General features: G+C 49.8%; 1 protein-coding gene across 1 annotated transcript; it reads right to left on the reverse strand.

The window, feature by feature from the left end:
• Positions 1-711: 711 nt before the first annotated feature.
• On the reverse strand, positions 712-27,016 carry EXOSC7 (exosome component 7). Its single transcript, XM_065933882.1, has 8 exons — positions 26,932-27,016; positions 18,115-18,216; positions 17,721-17,815; positions 11,210-11,372; positions 8,184-8,254; positions 4,133-4,256; positions 2,947-3,102; positions 712-951 (listed from the first exon to the last, which is right to left on the reverse strand). Exons 1-8 carry the CDS (start codon positions 26,986-26,988, stop codon positions 847-849), a joined length of 873 nt encoding a protein of 290 aa, XP_065789954.1. The 5' UTR covers positions 26,989-27,016; the 3' UTR covers positions 712-846.
• Between the last annotated feature and the right edge of the window lie 55 nt (positions 27,017-27,071).

Here is a 27,071-nt window from a genome sequence, read left to right on the forward strand (position 1 = left end):
CACGCTGCCCTGTGAGTAGAACACAGGCTCATAGAAAGCATGTTCTGATGCCGTGGAGAATGGCCTCCCCTTCTGTCCCCAGAGTATGAAGGCAGGCTGAGTAATCAAATGACGACATCTCTAAAGCAGCCTTCTTAATATTGATAAAACATGGAAATCTTACAAAACACCAGGGAGTGGTTATAAAACATGAAGCAATTTCCAAACAAGAGTGATAAGAAAGGCTGGCTAAGGACCAGACTCTAGGGGAGCTTGGCTGGGATCTCTTGGAGGGCAAGATGCAAGAACTGGGCTTCCCCAAAACTCAGGAAGGCTCACCAGCCAGGCAGAAGCCCTGGGTCGGTACCCAGGGCAAAATGCCTTCTCCATCTCCTCAACCAGGAAGCCCCCAAATGCACAAGGTGCATTTATATTGTTGTGTGTGTGTCTTGTCTTGAAAGCTCTAAAGGGGAGAAAATTGACAATATACATATCATAAGCATTTCCTTTGAACTACTTTTCTGCTAGGTCTTATTTTAGTGTGTGTGTCTGTTGTTCTGATCTCCTGCAACAGGAGACGAGTCTCCCTGGGGAGGCCTGTGACCAGAGTCCTCCACTGGAGCAGGTCTCTGCACCTAGTTGTCATTCCCTAGATAAGGGTCAGACTCGCCACAGAGCCACGAATGGCATCCTGGCATAGAGCTGAAGAAGTCAAGCCATGCCACACACGAGACCAGAAAATAGACTTTAATTTTACATGTACAAATGTTGCCTTAAATTCATAGCAGTTAAGAAAACAATGTATACAAACTTCAGCTTCCAAGGAGGAGGAGACAAACATTGGGCAGTTGGAGGCTGTTGTGCAGATCAGCCCAGGAATCCGACTTTCTGTCTCTTGGGCCCCAGGCTCTCCTCCTTGTGTAGAATACTCTGCAGGGAGGCGTGCAGCACCTTGCCCACACGCTTGCCGGTCTGCAGGACGGAGAAGGGCAGACAGAGAGGGCACATGCCCGTCCGTGAGGCACACATACTCTGACCGAGAGAAGCGTCCCTGCCAACCAGCCATTCCAAAGGTGCACACATTCCATTGGCCTTACGGGACTTTATTCAATATAAAAACCCCAGGGAGTTCCCTGGTGGTCCAGGGGCTGAGACTCCACACTCCCAACGCAGGGGGCTCGAGTTCGATCCCTGGATAGGGAACTACAGATCCCACATGCCACCACAAAGGATCCTGCATGCTGCAACTTAGACCAGGTGCTGCCAAAAAAAAACAAACCAACCCTCCAAACCCCCAAACCACATTGTAGTTAACATTCTGGGAAAGCTTCTATTCTGAGAAGGGGGAAAAAGACAAAGGAGAAGGCAACCCCCAAGCAGCAAACAGAAAGGAGCAAAAGCTGCCTCGGTCTTTAGCTGCTGCCGCTAGAAGCAGCGGAACAGTCAACCCCGTCAGAACCTGGTTACAGCCACTGCACTGCAGAGAGAAGGCATGGGGAGACCACAGGGAATCCAGAACCTATCCGATGAAGGAACAGATGGTGCCGGGAACCCTTTTTAACAAGCAGTGTCTAATTTGCCTGCCACCAAAGTCAACCTGCTCAGATAGGACCAAAGTCGCTATCTGAATAGAGTCTTTGATGTTACTGCCATGCAGAGATGCTAAAAGCACAAATTGTTGGAATCAAGACATGTCAAGAGGTCAGACAAACCCCACAGGTTTCCTAATTAGCCCCTTACACAGCGGACAGAAGGGGGCCTTGAGAAAAAAATCCCAACTATATAACAAAAATCTTTCTTTATGCAACTGGTTTTTGGGTCTCATAAATCATTTCAAGAATATTATGAACCAACTGCAAGTTTCCTCTTCAAGCCTCCCACGTTCTCATACTAGCTTTAGTACACTTGTGCTACTGATTCCATTCTCGACAATATGAGGGAGAAAGACACCCAGACCCTGACCCCACCCAGTCCTCCTAGTCATCGGTGGAGTCTCCCCAGGGCTGTGTGCCTTTTCCCCGACCCCTGACGGTAACAAGGGATGAGACCACGAGTGTCAAGGAAAACTCATATGAAGAGAAGAGCTCAGTCTAAAGACTGGGAAGGGATCAGTTCTGTGAAATGCGAAGTCAGGATTAAGGTCCAAAGTGACTTTGGAAAGATTTTTATCGCAACATTAAAAAAAGGAAACAATGTCCAAGTAGGGGACACTGACTAGGGAAACTGATTATTCATATGAATGAAGGCAGGGAGAGAACAGGAAATGAGACCAACAAGACACCAGGACTTGAGAGATCTGGACCTGGACTTGCAGGAAGGAGGTTCCGGGGCTGGGGGCAGCAGACACATAACACCTGAGTGTCTGTGGTTACCAGGAGCAGCAGGAGTGGAGGGGACAGAAGTGCCAACCGGTCAGCTCAGGAGCAGCGGGAACGCGCCCGAGTGGTGCTGCCAGGCCAGAGAGACTGAGGGGAGCAACCCGCCAGAGGCTGTGGGGGGCTTTCCCACCATCCTGCTTCATCTCCATTTACACGCTTCCAGGCCCATGCAGAATGGGGAGACCATCATCCTGTATCCCCAGCTCCACCTCTGCCCACTCTCCTCAACAGACAGGAAGCAGTTGGCCAGGAATTCAGTTCCCTCATCCAATCACCGAACCCTGGGATTTGGGAGTTACAAGTGACTCAACATTATCAGTCCAACGTTCTTATTCAGAAATGTGGAACTGGGGTCAGAGAAGGAGAGGACAAGGAACTCTTTTGGGCAGGTCGCTACCTCCTGGTCCCAAGCCCCCACCCACCACCATCTCAGTTAGTTCAGTGACATCTGCCTTACACCAGCTGCCCCCCAGCCCCCAAAACTGGGGTGAAGAGGAGAAAATGGGGAGAGTTTCCAGTGTGCCCAAGGGGAAGGAGGCAGCAAGCGCTCCCAGCCCGGTCGCAGCGCCCACCTCAGAACCACGCTCACCTCCAGCATCTCGAAGATGCTCTCTGGGTCCAGGCTGCCCTTCCCCACCTTCCTCATGCACGTCACGACTCCCTTGCTGGTCACGGACACCAGCAAACTGGCCAAGGAGCAGGCCTCCTCCTGAAGGGTAGCGTCCACCACGTGCCGATAGCCAATCTGCAAGATGAGGGCAGCAGTGCACACGCGTGGGCAACGCACACCTCGGACCCCCACTTCTGAGGGCCTCGCGGAGGGAATACCTACATCACCCACTCAGGGCTTATGTTAGATTCCTCGCATAAGAAAAATATTTGAAGTACTGTTTCCTCGTGCTGTTGAAAGGCCACTGTGTAAACAGCGTAACAGAAGCATGAAACAGAAATACGGTGGGGCAGGGGGAGAAATGCTCATAATTAAAATTCAGAGACCTTCCAAGTCAGGGGCTATCCAGGGGTCTTCAGCAGAGGTCCCCTGGATGTTTCGCTGATGACAGAGATGAATGCAGAGGGCCCATGCTCTCTCTTATGGACGTGCTCAAGAATGAGTCAAGGGCAGGTGGCTCTGGTAGTCCCAACACTTCACCACAGACCAGGATCATGTAGTGATCCTGGTGGAATTAAACCTGGCCTGGCAGTCTGATTTGTATCCAGTGGATCCCGAGTGGAATCATGACAGTCTCAGTCAGAACAGGCCTCTTCGCACAGTCCTGGGTGGTGCCAGTCACGCATGAGCATCAGCCAGCTGCTCCACTCCACAGGCCTTGGTGCCCCACACTTGATGTAAAACACCCAGGCCCTGCTCCAGCCCTCATTTCATAGATGTGCTCATTAGGCCACAGAGGGGACAGTGTCCACCTTTCAACCACCTTTTTACTATTCAAGCAGCCCAGACACCAGAGTTGATATAAATAAAGGAAATATGCATTTTTGGTGAAATGCCTGGTAGACAGAAGGAGCTACGCAAACTCTGGCTACTGTTACTATGAACCCACTCATGTGCTCCTGAGACCAGAGCCATATCTTCCAGTTAAAAAGAAAAAGATGTTTATGGTAGTGGTCTCTAATATAACAAAATTCGTGGATTTAGGTTAAAGGTACTTCTGTATGGGTTGTAAACCATAATTTCTCAACCTACTAGGTAACCTTAATGGGCCAGGGTTGGAGGAGATCCGACAGGGAAGAAGAAACCATGAGATATAAGCTCATACTTTGCACAGGGTGACGATGCAGGGGACATTCTCCACGCTTAGCTGGATGCAGTCATAGGGGTCATCCGACAGTTCAATGTCTTTCGACCCTTCTTCGTCTTCCAGAACACGAACTCTTGGTATCCTAGAAGCAGAATTAAAATTCCCACTTACTGAAAGGAAGCATGGTAACATCTTTTTCTTGAGTTGGAATCCCTATGCCTCAGAAGATGAAGTCATGCTGTGCCCGAGTTCCCCCTCAGCCCTGCCAAAAGGGTACAGGTGACATGGATGCAGTGAGGAAAGGAGGTCTTTGAAAAGTGATGCTGGGCAGAGGCAAGTGGAGAGGGGCTAGAGGGGGGAGGGGATTGAGACGTACAAACTAAACACTGGGAATGAACTAAATAAGCTACAAGGATACATTGTACAGCACAGACAATATAGTCAATGTTTTACAATAACTTTAAATGGAGTATAATATATAAAAATACTGAATCACTTTATTGTACACCTGAAACTAATAACATTACACATGACTTATACCTCAATAACAACAAAAAAAATTTTTAATGAAATTTAAAACAATTCTTGGTCAACCAGATATCCAAAAGTGAGCCCTGATTCCTACCCTCTAACCAAACACAAAAATCCATACTAAATGGACCACAGATGTAAAGGTAAAAGGTGAAACAATAAAGCTTTTAACTAAGAACATCTTCATGACCTTAGAGTAGACAAAGATTATTACACAGGATACAAAGTACTTGTAAAGGAAAAAAAACAACAGATTCAATTGTAACTGAATATACACACACACATACATATTCTGGAGATACTGCAGGTCTGGTTTCAGACACTGCAATAAAGCAAGTCACATGAATTTGTCCATTTCTCAGTGCATATACAGTCATGCTTACACTGTAGTCTATATACCAATAGGAAAAAAAAAGTGCACATACCTTAATTTTAAAAGACTTAAAAAAAAACATTTATTTTTAATTGGAGGATAACTGCTTTACAATATTGTGTTGGTTTCTGCCATGTACCAACATGAATCAGCCACAGGTATATGTATGTCCCCTCCCTCTTGAACCTCCGTTCCACCTCCCATCCCCACCCCATCCCCCTCGGTTGTCACAGAGCACCGGATTTGAGCTCGCTGTGAAAAACACTATTATTAAAAAATGCTAAACATCATGTGAGCCTTCTGTGAGTCGTAACCTTCCTACAATAGTAACATCAAAAATTACTGTGACAAATATATAAATAAGGAAAAAGTCTGAATGCTGCAAGAATTACCAAAACGTGACGCAGAGACATGAAGTGAGAAAATGCTGTTGGGAAAATGGCACTGAGGGACGTGCTCGATGCAGCGCTGTCAGAGACCTTCACTTTGTAGAAAACGCCGTTATCTGCTAAGCACAGTAAAGTCATGTGCAGCGAAACAAGGTATGCCTCCGTGCGTGTGTATAATATAATAAAGATCAAGATGATGAACTTCTGCTTGTCAAAAGGCATTCTCTGGAAACTAAAAGATAATCCAGAATAGAGAAAACAAATTATTTCTCTGTGTGAGTGTGTGTGTATAAACTGACACATTATATAAAGAATTCCTACTGAACAGAAAAGACAGACGACCCAACAGAGAAATGGGCGGAAGACTTCAACAGGAACCTGTTGAAGAGGCTATTCATGTAGCCAATAGACACACAGAAATGTGCTCAACTTAAACTATTCGTCAGGAAAGTGCAAAATAAAACTACAATGTGATACCAAGACACACCTGCCAGAATGGCTAATATTAAAAAGACAAAAAAAAAAAAAACCAAAAACCAAGGGCTGGCAGACGCAGAGGAGCTCAGACTCTACACAGCTGGGAGTGTCATGTGGTAAAAGCACTTTGGAAAACCGTTTCACAGTATCTGCTAACACTGTGTGCAATGGCTCAAAACTGGCAACTACTCAGATGCTCATCAGCAGAAGAATCAGGGGTGGCATATTCACTGGCAGTGGAACGCCGTACAGCAAAAACGAGGACTCTGCCCACGAGCCACAATACAGACGTCTCAAAACACGGTGCTCGGTGAACGGGGCAAACAGGGAGAAAACACTGCGGGAGCCCATGTGTGCCAAGCGCAAGCCAACCCACTGTGCAAGGACTGTGGCTGTCCTCGGGGCGTGCAGTGACCACACGGGGGTACAGGCTGGGAGGGCTTCCCGGGGGTGGCGCTGCTCTTGTTTCTTGCGCTGGGTGCTAGAAATATGGTGAGGCCATAAAGCCGGTTCATTCCAGTGTGGGGTGGAGCCAGGAAGGAAGAGGTGGTCCATCCAGTTACTGTGATGGAAGCAGTGTCAGTGCTTTTCCCGGTGCCTCTGACAAAAGCCCCCTCTGATGCATTCCTGCTGCCTGTCCCTACACACGCCAATGTCCAGAGCAGAGGAGTTTCAGCCAGAGAACGTCCTGCTGGAGTCCTGCGCCAAGGAGGCCTGCTGTGGTCTGCCCTGCGTGAAGTCTCTGTGTCGGGGGCCCCCAGCGTGGAAGTACTAAGTAGTATCAGGTGAAGTCTGAATTCTGATACAGTAAAAAATAAGACACATACACACACACACACCCCTTCCCGTCACACACACACACACACCCCTTCCCATCACACACCCCCCAAGCACGCATACACACACACACCCCTTCCCAACACACACACACACACACACACACACACACACACACACACACACACACACACACACACACACACACACACACACACACACACACACACACACCCCTTCCCAATCCTCTGGCCATAACGTGGTTCACCAGAAGGGCTAGGGGATGCTCTCGAGAATGGCCGCCACCCTTCTAGAAGGCCCTGACTATAGAGTCCTCTCCGCACACCAGGGGGACCGAGCGCTGTGCAGAGTCCGCACCCCTGCTGCCCGCCCGTGGCCGTGCCCTGGGAAGGGGCCTTGACTGCGCCCCTGACGGGTGTCTCCCCAGCCTGGGCAGCTGGCTTCACCGTCTCATGTACAGTTTGCCCAACAGCCGCATCTGGTTCTCCCCTCCCTTCCTGCCTTGGTGCCCATGGCAACCAGCTGGCAAGACGGGGAGTGATTTCTGAGGCTTGAGGTACAACAGATGGCAACTTCCTTTCTTCCCCAACAGAGCCCAAGGCCAGGCTGCTGCAGATAGCATCTCGGATGCGAGCCCTCACAGTGGCCACAAAGGCCAGGCCTGCCCTTGGCTGGTGCTAGCCAGGAGTCTAATGGCCCAGCAAGGGGAAGGGGACTCTACAGCTTTCGTTCTCAACAGAGCTTCCACCCTGCACTGTCTGACCTACATTTACTAAACTTTGTTTTTGTTTGTTGTAAACTGTGAAAGTGGTCTAAATTCACCACAGGATTCATCACACTGCTTCCATAGCTTTTTAATCACCCATAATGTGAGCACTTGAAAATAATCATAATGTCCATTTGGGGATATTTATGTCTGTCGCTATTGTTGTTCAGTGGCTAAGTCGTGTCTGACTCTTTGGGACCCCGTGGATTGTAGCCCACCAGGCTCCTCTGTTCATGGGATTTCTCAGGCAAGAATACTGGAGTGCATTGCCATTTCCTTCTCCAGGAGATCTTCCCAACCCAGGGATTGAACCTACGTCCCCCGAGTTGGCGGGCGGGTTCTTTACCACTGAGCCACCAGGGAAGCCCAGAGAGCAGAGGACAAAGCAGGCAAAACCCTCGTCCCCGAGGAGCTTTATCTGGTAACAGTATTTGGACAACCGGCAGGGTCACTGGTTTCAACTCATTCTGCTGTTCTGTGGTTTTCGAACATTTTCCCACATGGTACATGGTTACTTATGAAAATAATAATCCAAAAAATAAATACAGAAATACATCTAGTTTTAACTTATGAAATCTGTTTTCTGAAGCTTAAAATTAAATACCACCACTGTCAATGGGGAAACCCCTTGTTATCCTCGCCGACGCGCCTCAGCCGTAATGCCGTCTGCAGTCCACCACAAGGGGCCCCTGAGGGTCTCCACAGGCCCACGGCGTTGTCTCCAGGAAGGCTTACCTTGTGTTGAAGAGCGCAGCCTTCACAGCTATGGAGATGGCATCGAACAAATTCCCACCACATTCCAGCAGCTAAGGGAGACGGAGTGAGGGGGAGAAACAGTGAGCATCATTTCTCACCTTAAGCATCACCCAATGAAAGCAGGCTGGTTCCTAACAAATACGGACCAAGTGTTTACACAGACCAGAAAGCAGGGCGGCTCTGCCGGCTCACCGCCCCGCAGGGGTCTTCACGCTAACTGCAAGTGCTGCCTTGCTGTCCTGGCTGTGGCGCCACCGCTCAGAGGCCCCAGACTGTGCAGCAGCTAGCTCCTCAGGCAGTCGGGCCTGCGCTGAAGGAAAAACTGCTCGCCGGCGTTTTGCCCCAGGTTAACTCTCAGATGCACTCGGCAAGCATCCTCTCATCTCTGCTCTCGTACACCCAGCCTCCAGACAAGAACAGAATGGTGGCCACTGATGCTGCCGCCGCCACCACGGTCACGCTGACGACCAGAGTCACTACTGCATGTAACGGCCGATGTAAACCTGACGCTCAAACGCCTCAGTCCATGGTCTCTGTTAAGCGTCGCAACAACTAAGGTCTTTCACACGTTTTCACCTGTGAGCAAAAGTGTTGACCGTACTCGACTGCTCCTGTCCAGGGTGGGTTGGAGTCCATTATTAAGTTGAGAGCAACACACCCTTCTTCCTTATTCTCAAGAAGCCTTGGCCTGAGGTTATGGAATAAAGCCAACGGGAAGAGAGGAGAGGAAGTCACGTGGAAAAAAGAAAAGCTGTGTATTTCCGTGTGTGTTTATTTAGAATCTGTCTCCTCCATCTGAACTACCGACTGCTGAGGCTGGACGCTGTCAGCTCTGTTTATTCCTTTCTCTTCAGAGCCCAGCAGAAGTGCTGCCAGGAAGGAGGAGCCTGGCGATTATTTATGGAAGACAGGCAGGCTCGAAACCCGGGCCTTCCAAACTCTGAGAATCAACAGTCACACCTGGCATGTCTCATGCACTGCGTCCACACCCAGCACAGACTCCTAATTCCCACCTTTAAGCTTTCTGGGCAAGCCTCCAGTAGACTTCAAGCGTCTCTCCTACCGCCTCGTATAATTACTGCTTATTAGAATATGATCTCCCAGTCTGTATCACCAGCTGGCTTGCTAACTGCAGCATGTCTGTCGAGCAGCTGGGCTAGCTCCCCTGCACCCTGGTTCACCTACAGACTGCTGCATGGCTAGACGCTGGTGCTAGCCAGTGCGCTTCGATTCCTGCCTTTGCTGGGTGACTGCAGACTTCCCCACTCTGGACCTCACTCCCCTAGGCTTCAAGAAGGGTGAAAGCCACTCTATCTCCCAGAGGTGTTCAACATCTGGGTCTTTGTAAAGCCCTCCGAAGTGTGCCTGGCACACAGGAGGTGTCCGCTAAGTGTTTTAAAATAAATACTAATTTGCTCTTTCATCTTCCCTTTGTTCTCCTCGCAGACTGTCCAGTGCACCTGCGGCTTCTCCCTCTTCCTTGCTGACAACCCCTTTGGAGAAGAAATCCCGATGCAAAAGGCCTGCGGGTGAGCAGGACACAATGACCCTGAGCTGCTCCTGGTCACCATGCGTCCCTGCTCACGGGAGGAGCCTATTGGTTCTAAGGTGAGACACTGTCCCTTTGATGTTCGCCAGTTCTGCAAGAGGCTGCACTGAGAGGATAGGCTTCCTGCCCGAATCAGAAGTGCATGAGGCCCCCTCGCTGGGCCAGCCTCCTAACCAACCACAAGTGTGTGGGGTGGCACCTCCCTGGGCAGCCGTGAAGCCTGCCTCTTGGCAGTGACTGTAGGCTACCAGTTCCCGCCCTCCTCAAAACCAGCACCTGTAAAACTACCTGCCTAGTAGGAATCAAACTCCAAACACAGCCTGGATACTGGAGATGAGAAAAAGCAAATGAACTTGTAATTTCATTATTTCTACCCCAAAGCATCAGCATTCAGAACAGACCTAAACCTGCTGGGCAGCTATGCACTGCTCTTTTGGCGAGCTCTGCCCCATCTACGATCAGACTAATTTAAAAGTTTCCAGAGAGCCCTGCCCTGTTTCATGCAGGGCCGACAATTAGATAGCCAGGCTGTTCCCAGTGATGAAGCTCACCATCAGTCCACAAGATCGGCTTTATCTTCATAGCATGAAAGGACTTGTTTGGTCCCTGGCTTCGCCCTCTGCCCTCAGTATGAAGTGGAAGATGTAGTCACTCATCTCAAGGTTCATAAGATTAAAGGGAAAGAGACCTAACAAGAGCCTATATGTGAGCAAGAAACTGGCAAAATAAAGTATAGCTGTGAGAGAAATTACGGCCACGTGCCCAAAACTGGGCAGACAAGTACTTGGAGGGAAGCACCAGGAAGGGAATGGAGGGCCAGGCCAGAAAGACTCCTGCAGGCACAGACTCTGGAGAAGGGAGGAGGCAGGGCCTCGGGTCCTCACGGGAAAACAAGGGGGTGAGAGTAGGGGGGCTACAGTGTTTCCAAGGGAGGATGAGGTGAGGTCACGAGTTGGCCCTGGAATTAAACAGACCTGGCTCTGGAGCCCAGGATCACTGCTCACAAGCTGAGATCTCCTGGCAGAGTCACTTGACTTCTCTGTGTCTCAGTGCCCTCACTTATAAATGGGGAAGGCAAGTGCCCAGCGGCAGAACACCTGTAAGGGCTACACGAAAATGCAGGTGAACGCTCATCATCTTCCTTGTCGCAACTCTGCCGATCAACTCTGTCTGGCACCATCTAGAGGGCACCTCTTGTTTCCGCCTTCCCCGACAACCTCCGTGGATAATGCTGGGTGCCACCGTGGTGCAGCTGCTGGCAGATTTACTGCCAAGTGGCATCACTCGTGCCCCACTGCACGTGTGCTGTGTGTAAGTTAGAAACCGCTACAGGAGACCAGTGTTTCCCCGAGTGCTCGCACCCTGGGAGCTGCAGACGGAAAAGGCACAGAGAGGAGAGCAGGCCCACGGGTCCCCAGGGGCGTGGCGCGTGGCTGGGGCAGCAACGGAGACCTACCAGCACGTCCACGTAGAGAGCCCAGCAGTGCTCCCGGGGGCTGATGCACAGGGACTCGAGGTCGACGCTGCTCTTGTTAAATATCCGGTACAGGGTGTTAGCAATCTCCGTGCCAAGGTCATCGCCTCCGCGACCTTCAAACTCAGGGGTAGCGCTGGCGGAACTACACAGGAGGGCGACAGGAAAGGGGTGAGTCTTGCTGAATGCAGAGCGGAGGGGCAGGCTTTGTTCCAGGTTCCCTGGGGACGCTGGAAGACCAGCGCTGGGAGCAAGGCCACTGTGGGAAGGCTGCATCTGCCACTTTTCCAGCCGCCAGACACAGGCCTGACCCGGGCCAGGACCGCGCCCTGGCTGTGTGTGGTGGGAGGGCCCACTGACTTCTCACAGAAGCCGTCTTTATCCAGAGAGAAACAAGACTGGTGAAATGAACCACCGCCAGCAGTAATGAACTCTCATATCCTGAACGTTCACTAGACTCTTCTCTGGCAGGCCAAGGAAGTAGGAGGCCGAGAGAATGAGTCTGGTCTACGGAGGGGTGACAGTATAGACACCAACCCTAGACGGTGAGGCCCTAGACAGAATGACAGTGTAGGTACAGTAACTTTCCTGGGGTTACTTAGGATATATACACACACACATGTATCTGATTCTTGTTGATGTATGGCAGAAACTAACACAATATCGTATAGCAATTATCCTCCAATTAAAACTGTTTAAAAATATACATATATAATAGCATGTCAGAGTTCTGTCATAAACTTTAGATTATCATGGTACTGAAAAGCAGGAAACTGAAAACTGTTTGCTGACTTAAATATCTCTTCACTTTGGTTATCGCTTTTACTTTGTTATTTCTCGAGAGAAATGCTTTTTCCTTCTTAGCCTCTTGAATTTTACGCCAAACTACCTCCACAAAGAAGGAGCAAGCATCAGCACGTGCCCACCCCCAAGCACTACTCAGTGCTTTAACAGGGAACTTTGGAGGCTTTTGCCTTAGCAAAAACAAACCCTTGGTACATTTGTGGGATATGTAAACACTCCAGTGATTATTTTATTGTAATGAATTTAACACCCAGAAAGATAAGAAATCAGCTGTCTCAGTGTGGTCTCTACAAAACCACATGTGGAAGCTCTCTGGTCCCTGTCCATCGGTCCGCCCGCTCGTCCTCCCGGAAGGTCCCAGGCCCTGGCCCAGGCCCTGGCGACCTAGTGGGACAGGTGCAGAGCCAAGCCTGCAGTTCCAGGGGCGCAGGAGGGAGTCGAGTGGACCAGGTCCACAGGAGCGGCCGGGGAGGGTCGCGGAGGACGTCAGTCAGTGCTGAGGGTTGTAGGGAGCCTCGAAGCTGAAGGTGAGACAAGCTGGTCTGACCACAGACGAGCAGGGGGATTCCAGGCCAAGCAAAACCTCTGTGAAGGCTCAAGGCTGTGCCCACCCCACCTCTGTATGCTGAACCAATCCTCACCTCACAGGTTTCAGTGTCCCTTCTGTCTGGTCCATTCTAATACAGATGTAAGAGGAATCCTAAAACAATCAGAGTGTAGCGTTGTGTAATAACATTGCGTCTCTCATCATACAGTCTTCCCTGACCACTAGAAGCCAGGAGAACCCCCCCATTTAAAAACCCCGAAGAGAAACTTCATCACTGCCATAGCAACCTCACTGTTCCTTCCCGGCCTCAGCCAGACTCGGGCATCGAGCCATGAAAAGGAGCTCATTGATGATAAAATTGTCAAGTCACTAGAGACCAAGTTCATTATTTTGCAGAGCCAGCAAAAGACAACCTGTTTCTAATGTAAACCCTAAGCCATCAATATTAAGTCCCATCTTTTAAGTGTTTAAAAGTGCATCTGTACAGAGCTCTGGGTGGACAAATCCAGCAGAGGTCCTTATGCTTAAAATGTTTATCCTTCCCTCATTACAGTAGGCTGAGTCCTCCTGGGTGTGACTAATGACTGGGAATGGATTCATTAACTCTTCTACAGCCCAAAGGGATGGTTTAAGAACTTCCCAAGCCAGATGGCTAAATTAATCTACCAACAAAACCACACCCCACTGTTTTTTCTTTTTTGACATTGGGATGATTTAAAGTGGAAAATTTTCCCATTTTAAATGATTTCTCCCTCCCCACCCTTAAAACACACACACACACAAAAACAGGTTAACCCTTTCTGCATAGCCGGCAGCCAGAGAAAGGAGGATTTAGAAGCCCACGAGACCATGGAAAGCTCCCGGGCTCTCCCAGAATGTGTCATTCAGCACGCTTGGGGCTTGCAGCCTCGCATCAGTCAGGTGAGCGCTCTTGGGCCTGTCTTATGTCTTATGTTTCAAGGTAATGAATGGGTGCTCTGGTCATGGGACTTACTACTAGACTGCAAATGTTGGAGTCAGTGAATGCAGACCAAGCGAGTCCTAAATAAAAAAGCTTCTCTATTCAGTACCAAGCTTAGAGAGAGAGAGAGAGAGAGAATGCAGGCTGGTAATCTTAGCCCCCTGCTCACAGGTATCACTGTATATTCTTCAGTCAAGGAACATACACTTGGGGATTTTTTATATAAAACAAGTGCTTTCGATAATTACTGTTACTGAAACCGATTCAGATTCTTCATAAAGTATGACCCAGCCCCTCTTCCAGGGCTGCTGGGAAATCGATTATGGAGCTGGATAAACAGAAAAATCCTGGGAAGGCTGCCACTCCCAGTTCTCTAGCCTCCTGACTCATCACCTCCACCCTGCTCCTCCTGCTTGGCATATCCTGCTCTGACTGGATTAGGCGGAGATCAAGGCCATGTCTACCTGGAGCAGATCTGAGACACTAGGCCCATTGTTGTTCCCCTAGCAATCGGCCTAGCCTGCAGAGCCGTGAAGCCTCACAGCCAGGTGGGTCAGGGATGATGCCGGGTGTCACCCTCTAGTCCGCCAGCCCCCAGGCAGGTCCCAGATCCCCTGACTCCTCTGGGGGCACACTGCTCATTTCCAAGCTGGCTGAAGTGCCCCAATAGAAGGGTATGGGAACAGTGGCACATTCTGAGTGTTTCATCTTAAGCCCTCATTTGAAGTTCCTGGGAGAGTTACCTCGTCAGCTCTGCAGACTTTCAGAGCCCAGCGAGCTTCAAATGACTCCTGCAGGTGACCTCTGCTTTGCCCCCACCCTCGAGCCTTCAGCCAAGAACGGTGCCCACTTCAAGCAGCATGAAGTAGGTAAGGAAGAGATCGAGTGGCTCCACCCACCAATTCAGGGCTTGCAACCAATCCAGGTTCAGCGTGAGTGAAGAAAACAAATGATCACACTTGAAAACAGTTAAGATTCCAGACAAGTGAAAGTGCAGGACACAGTGAAATGTCCGTGAATGAAACGTGCTCTCCCCAACTGCCCCAGCTAAAACCGGAGGCCTCCCTGAGACCAAACACAGTCCCTAAGCCCATCAGCACGGTGGCCAAAGAGCCGAGAAGTGACCTGTCGGACGGCCACTGGTGGTAACGAGTGACGCACCAAGCTCACTCAATTCTCACCTTCTGGCCTTCAGATGGAAATCACTTTTCCCAAAGTTTCAGCCTTCTGATAATACAACCTGTTCTCGGGCTACAGCTAACAGGCCAAAGACACAGAGGCAGGAGTCAGGAGGTCCGAGTTCACCCCCAGTTAAAGGTGCTGCCGCATCTCTGGAGCAGAGCTCAGGAACCACAGCGCTCTCCTCCTCCACTGGTACAGGGGTCAGGCCCATGTCTCAGGCACCCTTCCCTAAGGGCATCACTTCTGAGACCCAGGGAAAATCACTGGGGCGGGAGGTGTCTACCCCAGGCTCCGTATTTGACTCCAAGCAGATGAAAAGAAGTAGAAGCAATTAGAAGAAAAGCAAATAGGTTTCTGTGACCTCTCTACCACTGGGAATTGAAATAATTAAAAATATGAAGGTTGCTGGCAAGTAGTTAAGTCAAGCTGGGCTCAGGCAGGCAGGAGGGGGTCCCAGCACCACCCAATTACTTTCCTCCCACTAGGTAACAACTCTGTTTCAGCCTGTGGATGGGTGTGTGCCTTGAGGTCTCCGGCAGAGGCCCCACGCCTGGGGCCCACGTGGGGTTGGGGGCAGCACCCTGAAGCCTGGGCACAGCCACGGGTGCCCAGAAGCCATTCCTATCCGCTGCCAGAGTGAAGAGGTTTGTTTACACAACTATGAGTTGCTCTTTGAAGACGCAAATAAGCTTCTGATAAAGGTGGCAGCCGGAGGTGCTTGGGGACCTCTTGTTTGCAGGAAAGTGGGGTTTTATGAATCTCATGGTGATTCCATCCTCTGGCTGATCACACCGAGCCTCTTAAAGATGTTGAAGGGTGCCACCTTGAGAAACAGATTTAGGAGAACTTCCCCGGAAAGTGGGGCTTCTAAGCCTGCTGACGTTCTCTTGAGACTTACAAAGGAGAAGAAAGAGAGCAGCAGGCAGCCACTCTCAGTCAGGAGACAGGGGCTTACTTCTAGAAGCCAGATCCGGGGAAGAGGCCACACACAGGCTCCGCCCACCTTGGAGCCACCCTCTCCAGCCAGGACTGGAAAGGGACGTGAGAAGTAGGCCAATCTCGAGCCATGTTCAGACTCGGAGCCGCAGTGAAACGTGGCCCCTGCAGCAAGCGTGAGCGCATCACTTTCTCTGGCGTGGCCGCGCCGACTGCCTTTGATCAGCCTGAGATGAATGAGGCGGGAGATAACGAGAGGAAGACAAGGAGAGCAGACGACAGCCCCTAACACGTGGTATTTTTTTCTTCCTCCACGAGCCAAGGAAAGGATAAACTGAAGGCCTGAACAAGGTCACCACCATGTACAGCAACTTAAAAGATGGGCCGGTTTCACTGCACAGCCCGGAAAGCTGAGAGCAGCTGGGCAGAACCGAGGGGAGATTGCTCCAGGGGACCAGGACTGGGGGCAGCAACATGCTGGAAGGAAAACTAGCCAGAAAAATGAACATGGACACATTCTGGAAACTCTATGCAGGATATCCCGCTAAGGCTGGCTGCTGTAGGCTGTATGAAATAGAAAGAGCAAAGGCTCACAGCGGGATAGACCTGAGCTGGCAGGACTAGCTGTGTGAACCCAGGAAAGTCACTCACCCTCCGGGAACCCCTTGTGTCATCTCTCTTACTGGAGTTTTGTGAGGACCAACGTCTGTGTTCAGAAGTGAGGACCGCAAGGCTGCAACTCGAGGTGCAAGGGTGGGTCAGCATCTTTGCAGGAAAGGGCTGACATCACAGGCGCAAGGCTGCTACCTTTAGAAGGGCCTGCTTGCGGGGCTGGCCCTTGGCTCACACCTGAGCACTCGGCTCTTAAGAGAGGACCCAGTCAGCGGTAAACTGTGCCGAGGCCGTGCAGATAATACACGGCAGTCTGGCCGTGTGTGCCAGACACCTGCTTCCCTTCTGGGAGTCTGCAGCTTCAGTGTGTACAGCGGACGGCGCCTGCGTCCCCGTCAAAATCTTGGGTGTTGAGTCTCTAATGGGTTTCCTTAGGCAAAATCATCACACGCGTGTTGCTGCATTTCTGTAACAATCACAGCTCTGAGTACAACTATATGCTCTATGCTAAGTCCCCCGAGTCCGTTCAGGAAATCTCCGACTGTGGGGGAGATTTCCACCAGTAAAGTATCAATATTACATATCTGCACCTAGCATGAACCAATAGAGAGCCTCATCCATTTCAAGGTTCGCTGTCTCCCCTGCTAGCTGGAAGAGGAAGTTACAGATAGAAGATGAGACTGGGCCGGCAACCGGGTGAAAAGCCCCAAGCCTTCAAAGGGGAGGTGGAGAGAAAGAACACTTTGGAAAGCCCACGGAACGTGTAATGACTGGGTGCTCACTCTATTTGCATTACTTAACTTCCTCATCATCACCCCAGTATCATCACCTCCATCCTTTAGATAACGAGGTTTGGGCACAGAGGGGCTGGGTAACCAGCCTGAGGTCACACAGCTGGCCGGAGAAGGTGGTGACAAGGCCGGCCGGCCGGCTGGCGAGGGTGCAGAGTCTTTGCTCTTCCCTGTGCCCACGCGGTTTGCCCGGCTGCCACCCCCTCAGCCTGCGAGATGCTTGGCTGGTCCTCGTCCTCGCTCTGCCAAGCGAGTCATGAGAAGTTTTCTGCAGAGCTAGAGTCGGAAGACAGACAGGGCCTTATAGAGCAAATGATTCTCGTCAGCTATACAGGATTATTTCTCAAAGCTCAGTGACACCCATCATTTCATGTGACTCTTATACTACCGTGGGCTGGACGGCCTGGCAGGCGCCCTCCTTTTTCAGAAGGGGAAAATGAGGCCCCGTTTGGCTGATCAGGACAAAGGCAAGCCCTAAGCCCAGGCCACCTCCTGTATTTCCTGGGGCCTGGCAACACCAGAGAGCTCGGCACATACCTGCTGGCCGGATCAAGGATGATTAAATACAAAATAAAAGTGGGCTCAGCAGGAAACCAAAGGTTCACTCTCTGAATCTTCTTTTAAATCGCTTTTCTTTAAAACCATGTGCAGAGTACTGACCAGTCAACAAAGAACTCCAAGTAACCTTCATTTGGTTTCTCCAGCTTCGGCGTCCCCATTTCTGCTTTCACGCCCACCAAGATATCGGTGTGACCCTGGGGACACAAGCAAGAAGGGTCCTCACTCGGGGCGGACAGTCTGCCACCCAACCACGCCCTCGTCTCCCAGACACACACCTCCGGGGGACTCTCTCAGGATCAGTGCTGGGACTTGAAAAGGGGCCCTTGGAGAAGGAGAGGGGTTCTTCAGATCTACAACACGAACCCCTCCCAGAATTGGCTGTAAGTCTTATGTTTCCCCTGGGACAAAATGCACCCTGAAAGTCCAGAGGGGCTAGATCCCAAGAGCCGACCCATTCCTCAACATCAGTACAAACCGTGGGCCCAGCACTCACCAGCTTGACCCTGGCAGACCCACTGGTGTTGGATACCACGTCGGTCTCCACTTCGACACATCGGTAGTCTTCACAGCCACGGCCGTCCACACGGAGGTCTTCCTGAGTGCGAAAACCAACATCCTAAGGCTGTGGGACTAAACCTCCAAGAGACTCCTCAACTGACTCACTCCACCCCCCCCTAGAGAAATATGTACAACAGTTCCTTTTAGGGATTCATCCAGAAATCCTGTCCTGAGAGCTGATAACACTACTGTCTTACATATGAGGAAACGGAGGCTCAGAGAAGTTAAACGACTTGTGTTCAAGGTCCCATGGCTAGGGAGAGCAAAGCTCGGCTTCCCATCTAGGTCTGAAGTGCAAAGTCCAAACTATATACCACCATCCGGAACAGGTACACACAAAATCCGAACAAGAGACACAACAAATAAAAGCTTTTTCTTTCCAAGTCTGCAATTCTGAAGCCACAGGAAACACGGATTGTTAGTTACAAGTTCAGTTGTCTCAGTTTGTAGCCCTCCTATCCCCTAAACCCAACCAGATCTACTCTGTAAACGGCTGGAAACAATCAGCTGGTGTCTTCTAACACAGGCATTCTCTAGGACAGGGTCAACAGAGTTAGGCCCACAGGCTGCTCGTTCTGTAAGTCGTTCAACAGGAACCCAGCCATGCCTGTTCACGCAGGCATTCTGTGGTTGCTCGCACAAAATGGCAGAGCTGAGGGGCTGGGGCAGAGAGCACATGACTGGTGGACAGAGACCCACATCACTACCACCCAGCCTTTCACAGGAAAAGTCTGCTGACCCCTGCTGCAGAGGACAGGTTTCAGGGTGGTCAATGTACTACCTGGTTTTATCCTGCTATTTACTTCCTCAATTATTTACTTCTATCTGTATAACTCATAGATAACCATTTTATGCTGTGGTTTACTCCTAGCATTTATCTTGTTGCTCAACAAGAGTTCCAGATTTCATCATTGGGAGCTCCCATGGGTTGGTTCCTGCATTCTCTAAACATGCCTCAGATCTCTTTGGAGCACTTCTTCACTTCTGATAACACGAGGAGTTCCAGTCTCTGGAATTCTCCCTACCCCAAGCCTAGGATCAGCCCATTTCCTAAGGAGCTCTGGATCCTTTTATGGGAGAATGGTACATAAAAACCAAGGTCTGGGTGCTAAGTAGATTCATTGCTACTAGGGTATCATTGCTTCTAGATCTTCTCAGTAGAACAGAGTCAGAGAAAAATATGTGTGTCCTAACCCATGCATACACACATACCTTTATTTATGTGGATTATCTATCCACATATGGATTAAAGAGACATGTTCATACTGAGAGTTGGTTCCAACCTTCATCCTTGTCTTATCTGTAACTTCTCTCAGACAGGGAGAAACCTGGCTCTCATTATCTACATGTATTTTTGTATTTGTTAAGTCTCTGAATACACATAGTTTCAGAATTGTTACTGCCATAACCCTATGAGAAACAAATTTACTAATACAGTATTGTGTAGATTTCTTTTTGTCTTTAGCCTTACATGTTGTTTTTGTTCAGTCCCTCACTTGTGTCTGACTCTCTGTGACCCCATGGACTGCAGCACGCCAGGCTTCCCTGTCCTTCACCATCTCCCCGAGCTTGCTCAAACTCATGGCATTGAGTCGGTGATGCCATCCAACCATCTCATCCTCTGTTGTTCCCCTCTCCGCCTGCCTTCTATCTTACATAACCTGCTCAAAATACTGTTTCCAGTTGTCTTCCCCCATCCTCCCTGCGCCTCTCTTCCTCATTTGCACCCCTTTCAGGTTCAATTGTAACCGCTGATGTTCCGTTTTGAGTCGGCCACATCCTGGATACTTTTAATTCCTATCTACTTTTGGGCCAGGTGGTCTATCACTGGGGCTCTAGGGGTCACAGCGGTCAGGAGAGGTGTGCTCAGACAAATGCCCCTCTCCCCTCAGCCTTAGTGTCATGCTCCCCTCTTCCTACTTCCTCCACCCACTCCAGGCAGGGAACCAATCTCCTTAGCTCCCGGTCCATCGTTCCTGTATTTCTTTTCCACAAATGAACCTTTACATGAGTATTTTTAATATCTTTTTCTTTCTTTTACAAAAGATAGCATACTACAGATACTCTTTTACACTTTGCTTCTTTTTAAACACTAATGTCTATGCAGGAAACCACTACACACCAGCTCATACGGACTGTCCTCATTCCTTGTCAACTTTTTTCCTGAAAGCTTTCTTTCAGAAAAAGAATCATCACCTCATTAGATTCTCAAAGAGGTTAATGCTCCTCAAAACGTTAAAAACAAGCACAAAAGAAACCAAAAACTAGCCAAAAAAAAAAAATCCAAAACCAAAAAGCAAACCACTGTTCTAAAGTACGTAACTATCAGAAACTTATCTTTAAACTGCTTGGCTAACTGCTTATCTGACTTTTTTTATTTTGAGAAATTAAAATACAGAAAAGGAAAACACTGCTGCTCTCGCCACACAGTACTGACTACCACCATCTGTCGTTCTTGTTTCAGCTCTTTCGCTCTTTCAACTCCTATTAAAGGAGAGAAAATAAACAATCCTAAGTCAGGCTGAAGTCCCTTTGCAGCCCTGCCACTCGCAGCTGTCCTCTCCTTGGAGACCCCTACCTGGAGTCTGGGGAGACGGGTTCTTAAAAAGAATTTCATGTCTAGGAGAATGAGTTTCCTGAACTCTGTAGAGGGATCTCTTTTCACTGGAGGACCCAAAACTATGTAACTGTGTCTCTTTACAACCCCACCTACCCCCATCCACCCCATCCACATGAAGATTTCCTAGGTCCATCTCTGCTTGCTCCATCCCTAAGGTATGCATGCATGCCAAGTCTCTTCAGTCGTGTCCGACTCATTGCGACTCTACAGACCATAGCCCACGAGGCTCCTCTGTCTATGCAATTCTCTAGGCAAGAATAGTGGAGTGGGTTGCCATGCCCTCCCCCAGAGGATCTTCCCGATCCAGGGATCGAACCCGCATCTCTTATCTCTTACATCTCCTGCATTGCAGGCAGGTTCTTTACCCCAGGGCCACCTGGGAAGCCCATCCCCGAGGTAGACCCTGATGGAAAGTGAAAACCCGGCTCAGAAACATTTACATTGAGTCTTTGGTAGGTTATACGTATGGCACAAGTGAGCATCACTAGGAGCCTTAGTCATGGGCTTCAGGCCTGGTCCTGCCATTGACTCGCTGCTTGACCTCAAAGGTGCTTCTCTAATTCTATGGATGTATACATTAAAAGAACTACCACTGTTTGCAAGAACTAAAATAGCAGCTACTGTTTAATGTGCATTTACTATCTACCAGGCTTCTCCGGTGGCTCAGTTGTAAAGAATCTGCCGGCAATGCAGGAGATACACAGGAGATAAGAGTTCGATCCCTGGATTGGGACGATCCCCTGGAATAAGAAACGGCAACCCACTCCAGTATTCTTGCCTGGAAAATCCATGGACAGAGGAGCCTGGCGGGCTACAGTTCGTGGGGTAGAAAACAATCAGACACAACTGAGAGACTAAACAACAAGAAAAAAACTACTATCTACCAGATAATGTGTTAGGAAACCCATACATGTTAATATGTTGACTCTTCACAATAACCCTGCAATGTAAGATTTTTCATTCCATTCTACAAAAGAGGATCAGGTTGAGAGATGCTAAATGGCCCAAGGCCAGAGCCAGCAAATAGCACTTGAATTCCAAGTCAGAGCTCTTAACCACAACTCTGCAGTCTCCTGTGATTTAAAGGGTCTCTTCATCGTGCAGGTGAGGCAGCACAGGCCTCCTGGAAGGACAAGCTGGCTGGTGGACCACTTGGCCCTGGTGAGGAGCTAACGACCATGAAAGCAGTGGGGCCACAAGGCCACAGGGCTTCCAACCATGCTTTAAATGACCACTTGCTCTGCAAAGATCTCATCAGAACCCTTTGCAATGACAACCCCGTGTTCCAGGATGAGGCTGAAGGCATGTCAGAAAACTGCGCCACCAGGGCTTGTCTTTCCAGCCCTTAAATCACTCTCTGAGCCCCCTTCCCTCAGCTGGGAAGGCTTGGGTGACAAGAGATAAACAAGAAAGCTACAAATTTCTCTTTCCAGGGATGCATGTTTTTGTTGCTTTTTTTCGTCAAAAAAAGCACACAAAAGGAGAAAAACAAACAAAATCCATGAATCACTGTACACAGGACTTTTTCAAAATCCACTTTTTCTCATAAAAGGCTCTAGGAATTGCCCAAACCTGCTTGGCCTGGCTCAGAACTTGACACCCTACCACAATTTTTTAATCTACCTGCAGTACTCAAACTAAGGAACCAATCCATGTGTGAACACTTAAACACTGGCTGCCTTGAAGTAAAAGCTCCACTTAAAAAATCAATAGAGGAAAAAAAAAAAATCCATAGCAGTGTCTAGAGGTGACTAACCACACCAGGGAGTGGAGCCTTGTCCTCAGGGGACAGGGCACTGAGCACCTTTCCAGGTAAAGGCCTTTTGAATGCTAGGACGGGTCCTGGTGACTTAAGTTGTTCACTCTGTGATTGCAACAACCCCGCTGGTTGGGTGTGACTCGGGATCACCTTCAACCTGTATTTAAAACTCCACTGTTGCACACCAGCTTTGGGACCTTGAGCAGGTTAGTTCCTCAACATCTCTGAGTCTGTCTCTTTGTGTAGGAGATCAAACCAGTTAACCCTGAAGGAAATCAACCCTGAATATTCATTTGAAAGACTGATGCTAAAGTTCCAGTACTTTGGTCACCTGATGTGAAGAACCAACTCATTGGAAAAGCCCCTGATGCTGGGAAAGATTGAGGGCAGGAGAAGAGGGCAACAGAAGAAGAGATGGTTGGATGGCATCACTGAGTCGATGAACATGAACTTGGGCAGACTCCGGGAGATGGTGAAGGACAGGGAAGCCTGGCATGCTGCAGTCCGTGGGGTTGCAGAGTCAAATGTGACTGAGTGACTGAACAGAGCGCAGAGCTCACTGGAGGAGAACGGAGACCAGATGGTCTCCCTTACTAGGAAGCCACCCCATTTTAGAAGGAGCCCGGCTCTGCAGGCCCAGGCCCAAGACCCAGCAGGCAAACCAGATGCTGTCCTCGTTCCACTCTCCAAGCCTGCTGGGTGGGCCCGCATTCCTTTAGGATGGGATGCTGATTGCCTTGCAAAGCTGCAAAGGCACGCAGCTGACCCAAAAGCACACAGGTCAGAGAGTGGCCAGCTCTCTGGGGCCTGAAACTGATTCTCTCCTTAGAAACTGATCTCTGATCTGGGAAATACTTGGCAGGGAAAGAGAGTTAAAGAGGAGCTGACACGTCATGATGTGGAGGGAGGCTGGAGAGGCCTCACAGAAGTAAAGATGGGAGGATGGCGTGTACCCAGGGGCGGGCAGCCGGACAGCAAGTGGCTGCGGAGAAGGGAGACACGAGCAGAGAGAGGCAGGGGTGTCACCAGAGATGTGAAGGCAGGCAGAGTCACACAGACACGTGATCCACACTGGGGCCCCGGGCAGGCAGTGTCCGGGAGCTGCCTAGGGACTTTCTACACTCAACAATTTGACAATCTCTCAGTTCAGGTCACTCAGTTGTATCCAACTCTTTGCGACCCGACCCAAACAATCTCTCCAAATAAAAAGAGCTTCAATCTCAACAGCCACAGGCTGAACCCCTCATGGGGTCACTGCGAAGGCTGCGGATATAGTACGGATGGTTCTGGATGAAGCCATACTTCTGACGGGAAAATCTCAACTGGGAGCCGACTTCTCTTCAGGGCTGACCACACGCCATGTTCTCTTTCTCGTCATTCCTCACAGTCCTGTTCTGTCCCCCAGACGGCTGTGTTCCCATTTTACACAGGCGGAGCTAGCTTACTACACTCTTACTATGAGTGGTGGAGTCGGGAGGAGCCCTGCTCGCTCCACTCCAGGTCCTCATTCAAACAGAAGCTGGAGGCCACGGGCCTTGTGAGAGGAACCACCTGCCCTGGCCAGACCATGAAGGTTCCTATAATAACCATTTGCAGGAGATATGTTATCTTACAACAGGCCGTCCTGGTAAGGAATGCGGAACAAACAAGGTACTGCTAACTGAAGAATCTGGGAAAAGTCAAAAGGAGAGAGAGGACGCCAGTTCATATATACTGCTAACCTCCCAGAATCCTCCTCGCTGGAATCCATCTTGGCTGAGTGATGTGTGCGCCACCAGGAAGGATGCTGCGTCAGGACGACTGGCCAGAGGCAGCCCAGAAACGAACTTCATCACCGTGAAGCCCGAGCCTGCGAGCTGCACGCAGAGTAGTTCTCCCGGGCCCACGTACCCTGCTGCTCTCCACCTGGGTGCCCCTCCCAAAAATGTCTCTTGCTTTGCCAGCACGTGTGTCTCCTTGGACAACTCATTTCCAAGTGTTAGCCAACAGCCTACTCGCTGGCCCTGAAAGGGGCCCCCTTGCTACAACCTCCTCAAGCAGAAGGGCAAAGATTTCTGCAGCAGATTCCAGGCAGGCTGGACCCGGCCAGTGGCTGGCCCAAGGTCCAATGTCTAGCGACTGCATCAAAATCTCCCAACGTTTATGAAAATACCCAGTCCCAGGCTCCAGCCCCGGCCTCAAGGATTCTGACCCAGAAGGTCCAGGTAAAGCCCAGGAAGCTGTATTTTGTGAGTAAAAGGCGCTTCAAGGTTTCAGAATTACTAGGCTAAGACAGAGGTTAGCAATGTCTTTCCAGGAAGAAAGCAGACATTTAGCCAGTTAAGCAAACCTGAAAAGAGGATTAAATGCTAATTCTGGAAATTCTGAAATCTGCCCCCCAATTCCTGATTATAAGAACCAGCTTGGGACTTCCCTTGTGGTCCAGTGGTTAAGACTCTGTGCTCCCAATGCAGGGGGCCTGGGTTGGATCCCTGGTCAGGGAACTAAAATCCCACAGGCCTCAACTAAAGATCTCACATGCTGCAACAAAGACTAAAGATCCCTCAACTGAGACCCAACCTAGCCAAATAAATAAAATCTTTCAAAAACAAAGTTAGTTAGATACAAGTAAGTAAAACAAAAGCTGTACAAAAAAATGCTAACTAGGGTTCTAAAGAAGCTTAGAACCAACGTGGGAAAACTACCTAAAAAGATAATAGTAATATATGTCCATATACTATTTAAGGCCTAGAAAAATGGTAGGGGTTCAGAACTGGCCCTCCCTGTTCTTGTTTCGCCAACGTGCTTTCAAAGGACAGAGGAAAGAAAGAGAAGTAGAAGCAGTGGGGATTCTCCCTGGCCTTTGCCTTTGGGTGCCTATTTTTAAAAAGGGAAAATGGTGCAAGACTTGAGTTGGGCTTTACAATCAGAAAGATCTGGATTTATATCCCAGTTCTACTGTAAAAAGAGAAGGTAGGGGGTCCTGGAAACAGGGAACCAGGCAGGCATGGCTTTCTGGACACAAGGGAAGCCACTTTAGTCCTCAGCCTTTTTGTGATGTACGCCTGGCCACAATGCCTGCCCTTGAACATATCTTGGTAATTAATAATCTTGAGGGAACTACAGAATGCAGGAAAAAATGGAAAAGCAATGAAGAAACAACAGTTCTCAGATAAAACGGAGCCCCAGTTTTTTTTCAATGGATATACTTAACAGTCTGATACAAACCTTTGAGTTGTTCCACAAGAACTCAAGTGCCCACTCAGCTGGAGGATGGTAACTCCAGGATAAGACCCCAAAGTGGTCACAACCTGAAGATGATATTGCCCTTTTCTTCCCCTTGGTGAAGTGAAGTGAAGTGAAAGTCGCTTATTCGTGTCTGACTCTTTATGACCCCATGGACTATACAGTCCATGGAATTCTCCAGGCCAGAATACTGATGCCATTCCCTTCTCCAGGGAATCTTCCCAACCCAGGGATCGAACCCAGGTCTCCTGCATTGCAGGTGGATCATTTATCAGCTGAGACACCAGGGAAGCCGTCCCCTTGGTGACTCCAATCAACTAAAGCTTGGACTCTGCTGACCTCTGCCCCAATTATAGGCTAACTCCTCTACTCAAGCCCCTTCAAGAATATACATGTGCCGTTAGGTTGTTTTCCGGTTTTGCTATTGGTAGACACTGCTTTTGAAAAGATTCCCAGAGTCCCCTTACTTGATGCAATTAGTTCATTCCTCCTTCCCCCATTCTCTGGCTTGGTTGTTTTTTGGTTCAACATCCAAGAGTCAACCCTGGAGAAGTGATGGCTACCCACTGCAGTATTCTGGCCTGGAGAATTCCACGGCTGTATAGATCATGGGGTCGCAAAGAGTCGGACACAACTGAGCAACTTTCACGACCAAGAGTCAAAACCCAGTTTTCCGATAACACCACCAGACACTTACCTTAAGACCTCAGACAAGTGACTTAACCTCTCTGAACTTAGTTCCTTATATGTAAAGCTGACGTAACACTCACCTTCAGGACTTAACAAAAATTCAATGAGATAAAAACTATGATAGAGTATGTACCTAAGAAAAGTGAGACAGCTCAGCCTTCAAAGGCTGAGAGGGGATTTAACAGAATCAGGGACTGCCCACCGCGTCCTACCCGGGCTTGGAACCTTGTAGACCCGGAGAGATCCAAGTACGCATACAGTCCTAAACGGATGCTCGCCGCCTGGTCCCAAAGACGCCGGCACTGGCGGCTTTATAGCTACACGTGCCGGCCGCACAGCGATCTAATCAAAGGTAAACCCAGCCTGCCGCAGTCTTTCCGGGCGAGCCGAGGCCCGGCATCGACCCGCAGGGCCAGGGGAACCCGGAGGCCGGCGCCGGTACCGCCCGCTGCCGCTACCTGAACGCCATGCACAATGTACACCTTCTCCGCCTCGCTCAGCGCCACAGACGCCATGCTGCCGAGCCTCCCCCGCCGCCTGACGTCATCCGCCCGCGTCGCCCCTCGCCAGGCACGACACCCCCCCCCCCGCCACCAAC

This window comes from Muntiacus reevesi, chromosome 4 (assembly GCF_963930625.1).
Source record: "Muntiacus reevesi chromosome 4, mMunRee1.1, whole genome shotgun sequence".
Lineage (NCBI taxonomy): Eukaryota > Metazoa > Chordata > Mammalia > Artiodactyla > Cervidae > Muntiacus > Muntiacus reevesi.

Bases quoted from the DNA above. Each gene is read 5' to 3' on its own strand.
- EXOSC7 (XM_065933882.1), bottom strand. From the start codon at position 26,988: ATGGCGTCTGTGGCGCTGAGCGAGGCGGAGAAGGTGTACATTGTGCAT. The intron at 8,255-11,209 runs GTAGGTCTCCGT...CGTCTCCCTTAG, and splicing joins CTCTCTACGTGGACGTGCTG to CTGCTGGAATGTGGTGGGAA. The intron at 4,257-8,183 runs GTAAGCCTTCCT...TTCTGCTTCTAG, and splicing joins GCTGCGCTCTTCAACACAAG to GATACCAAGAGTTCGTGTTC.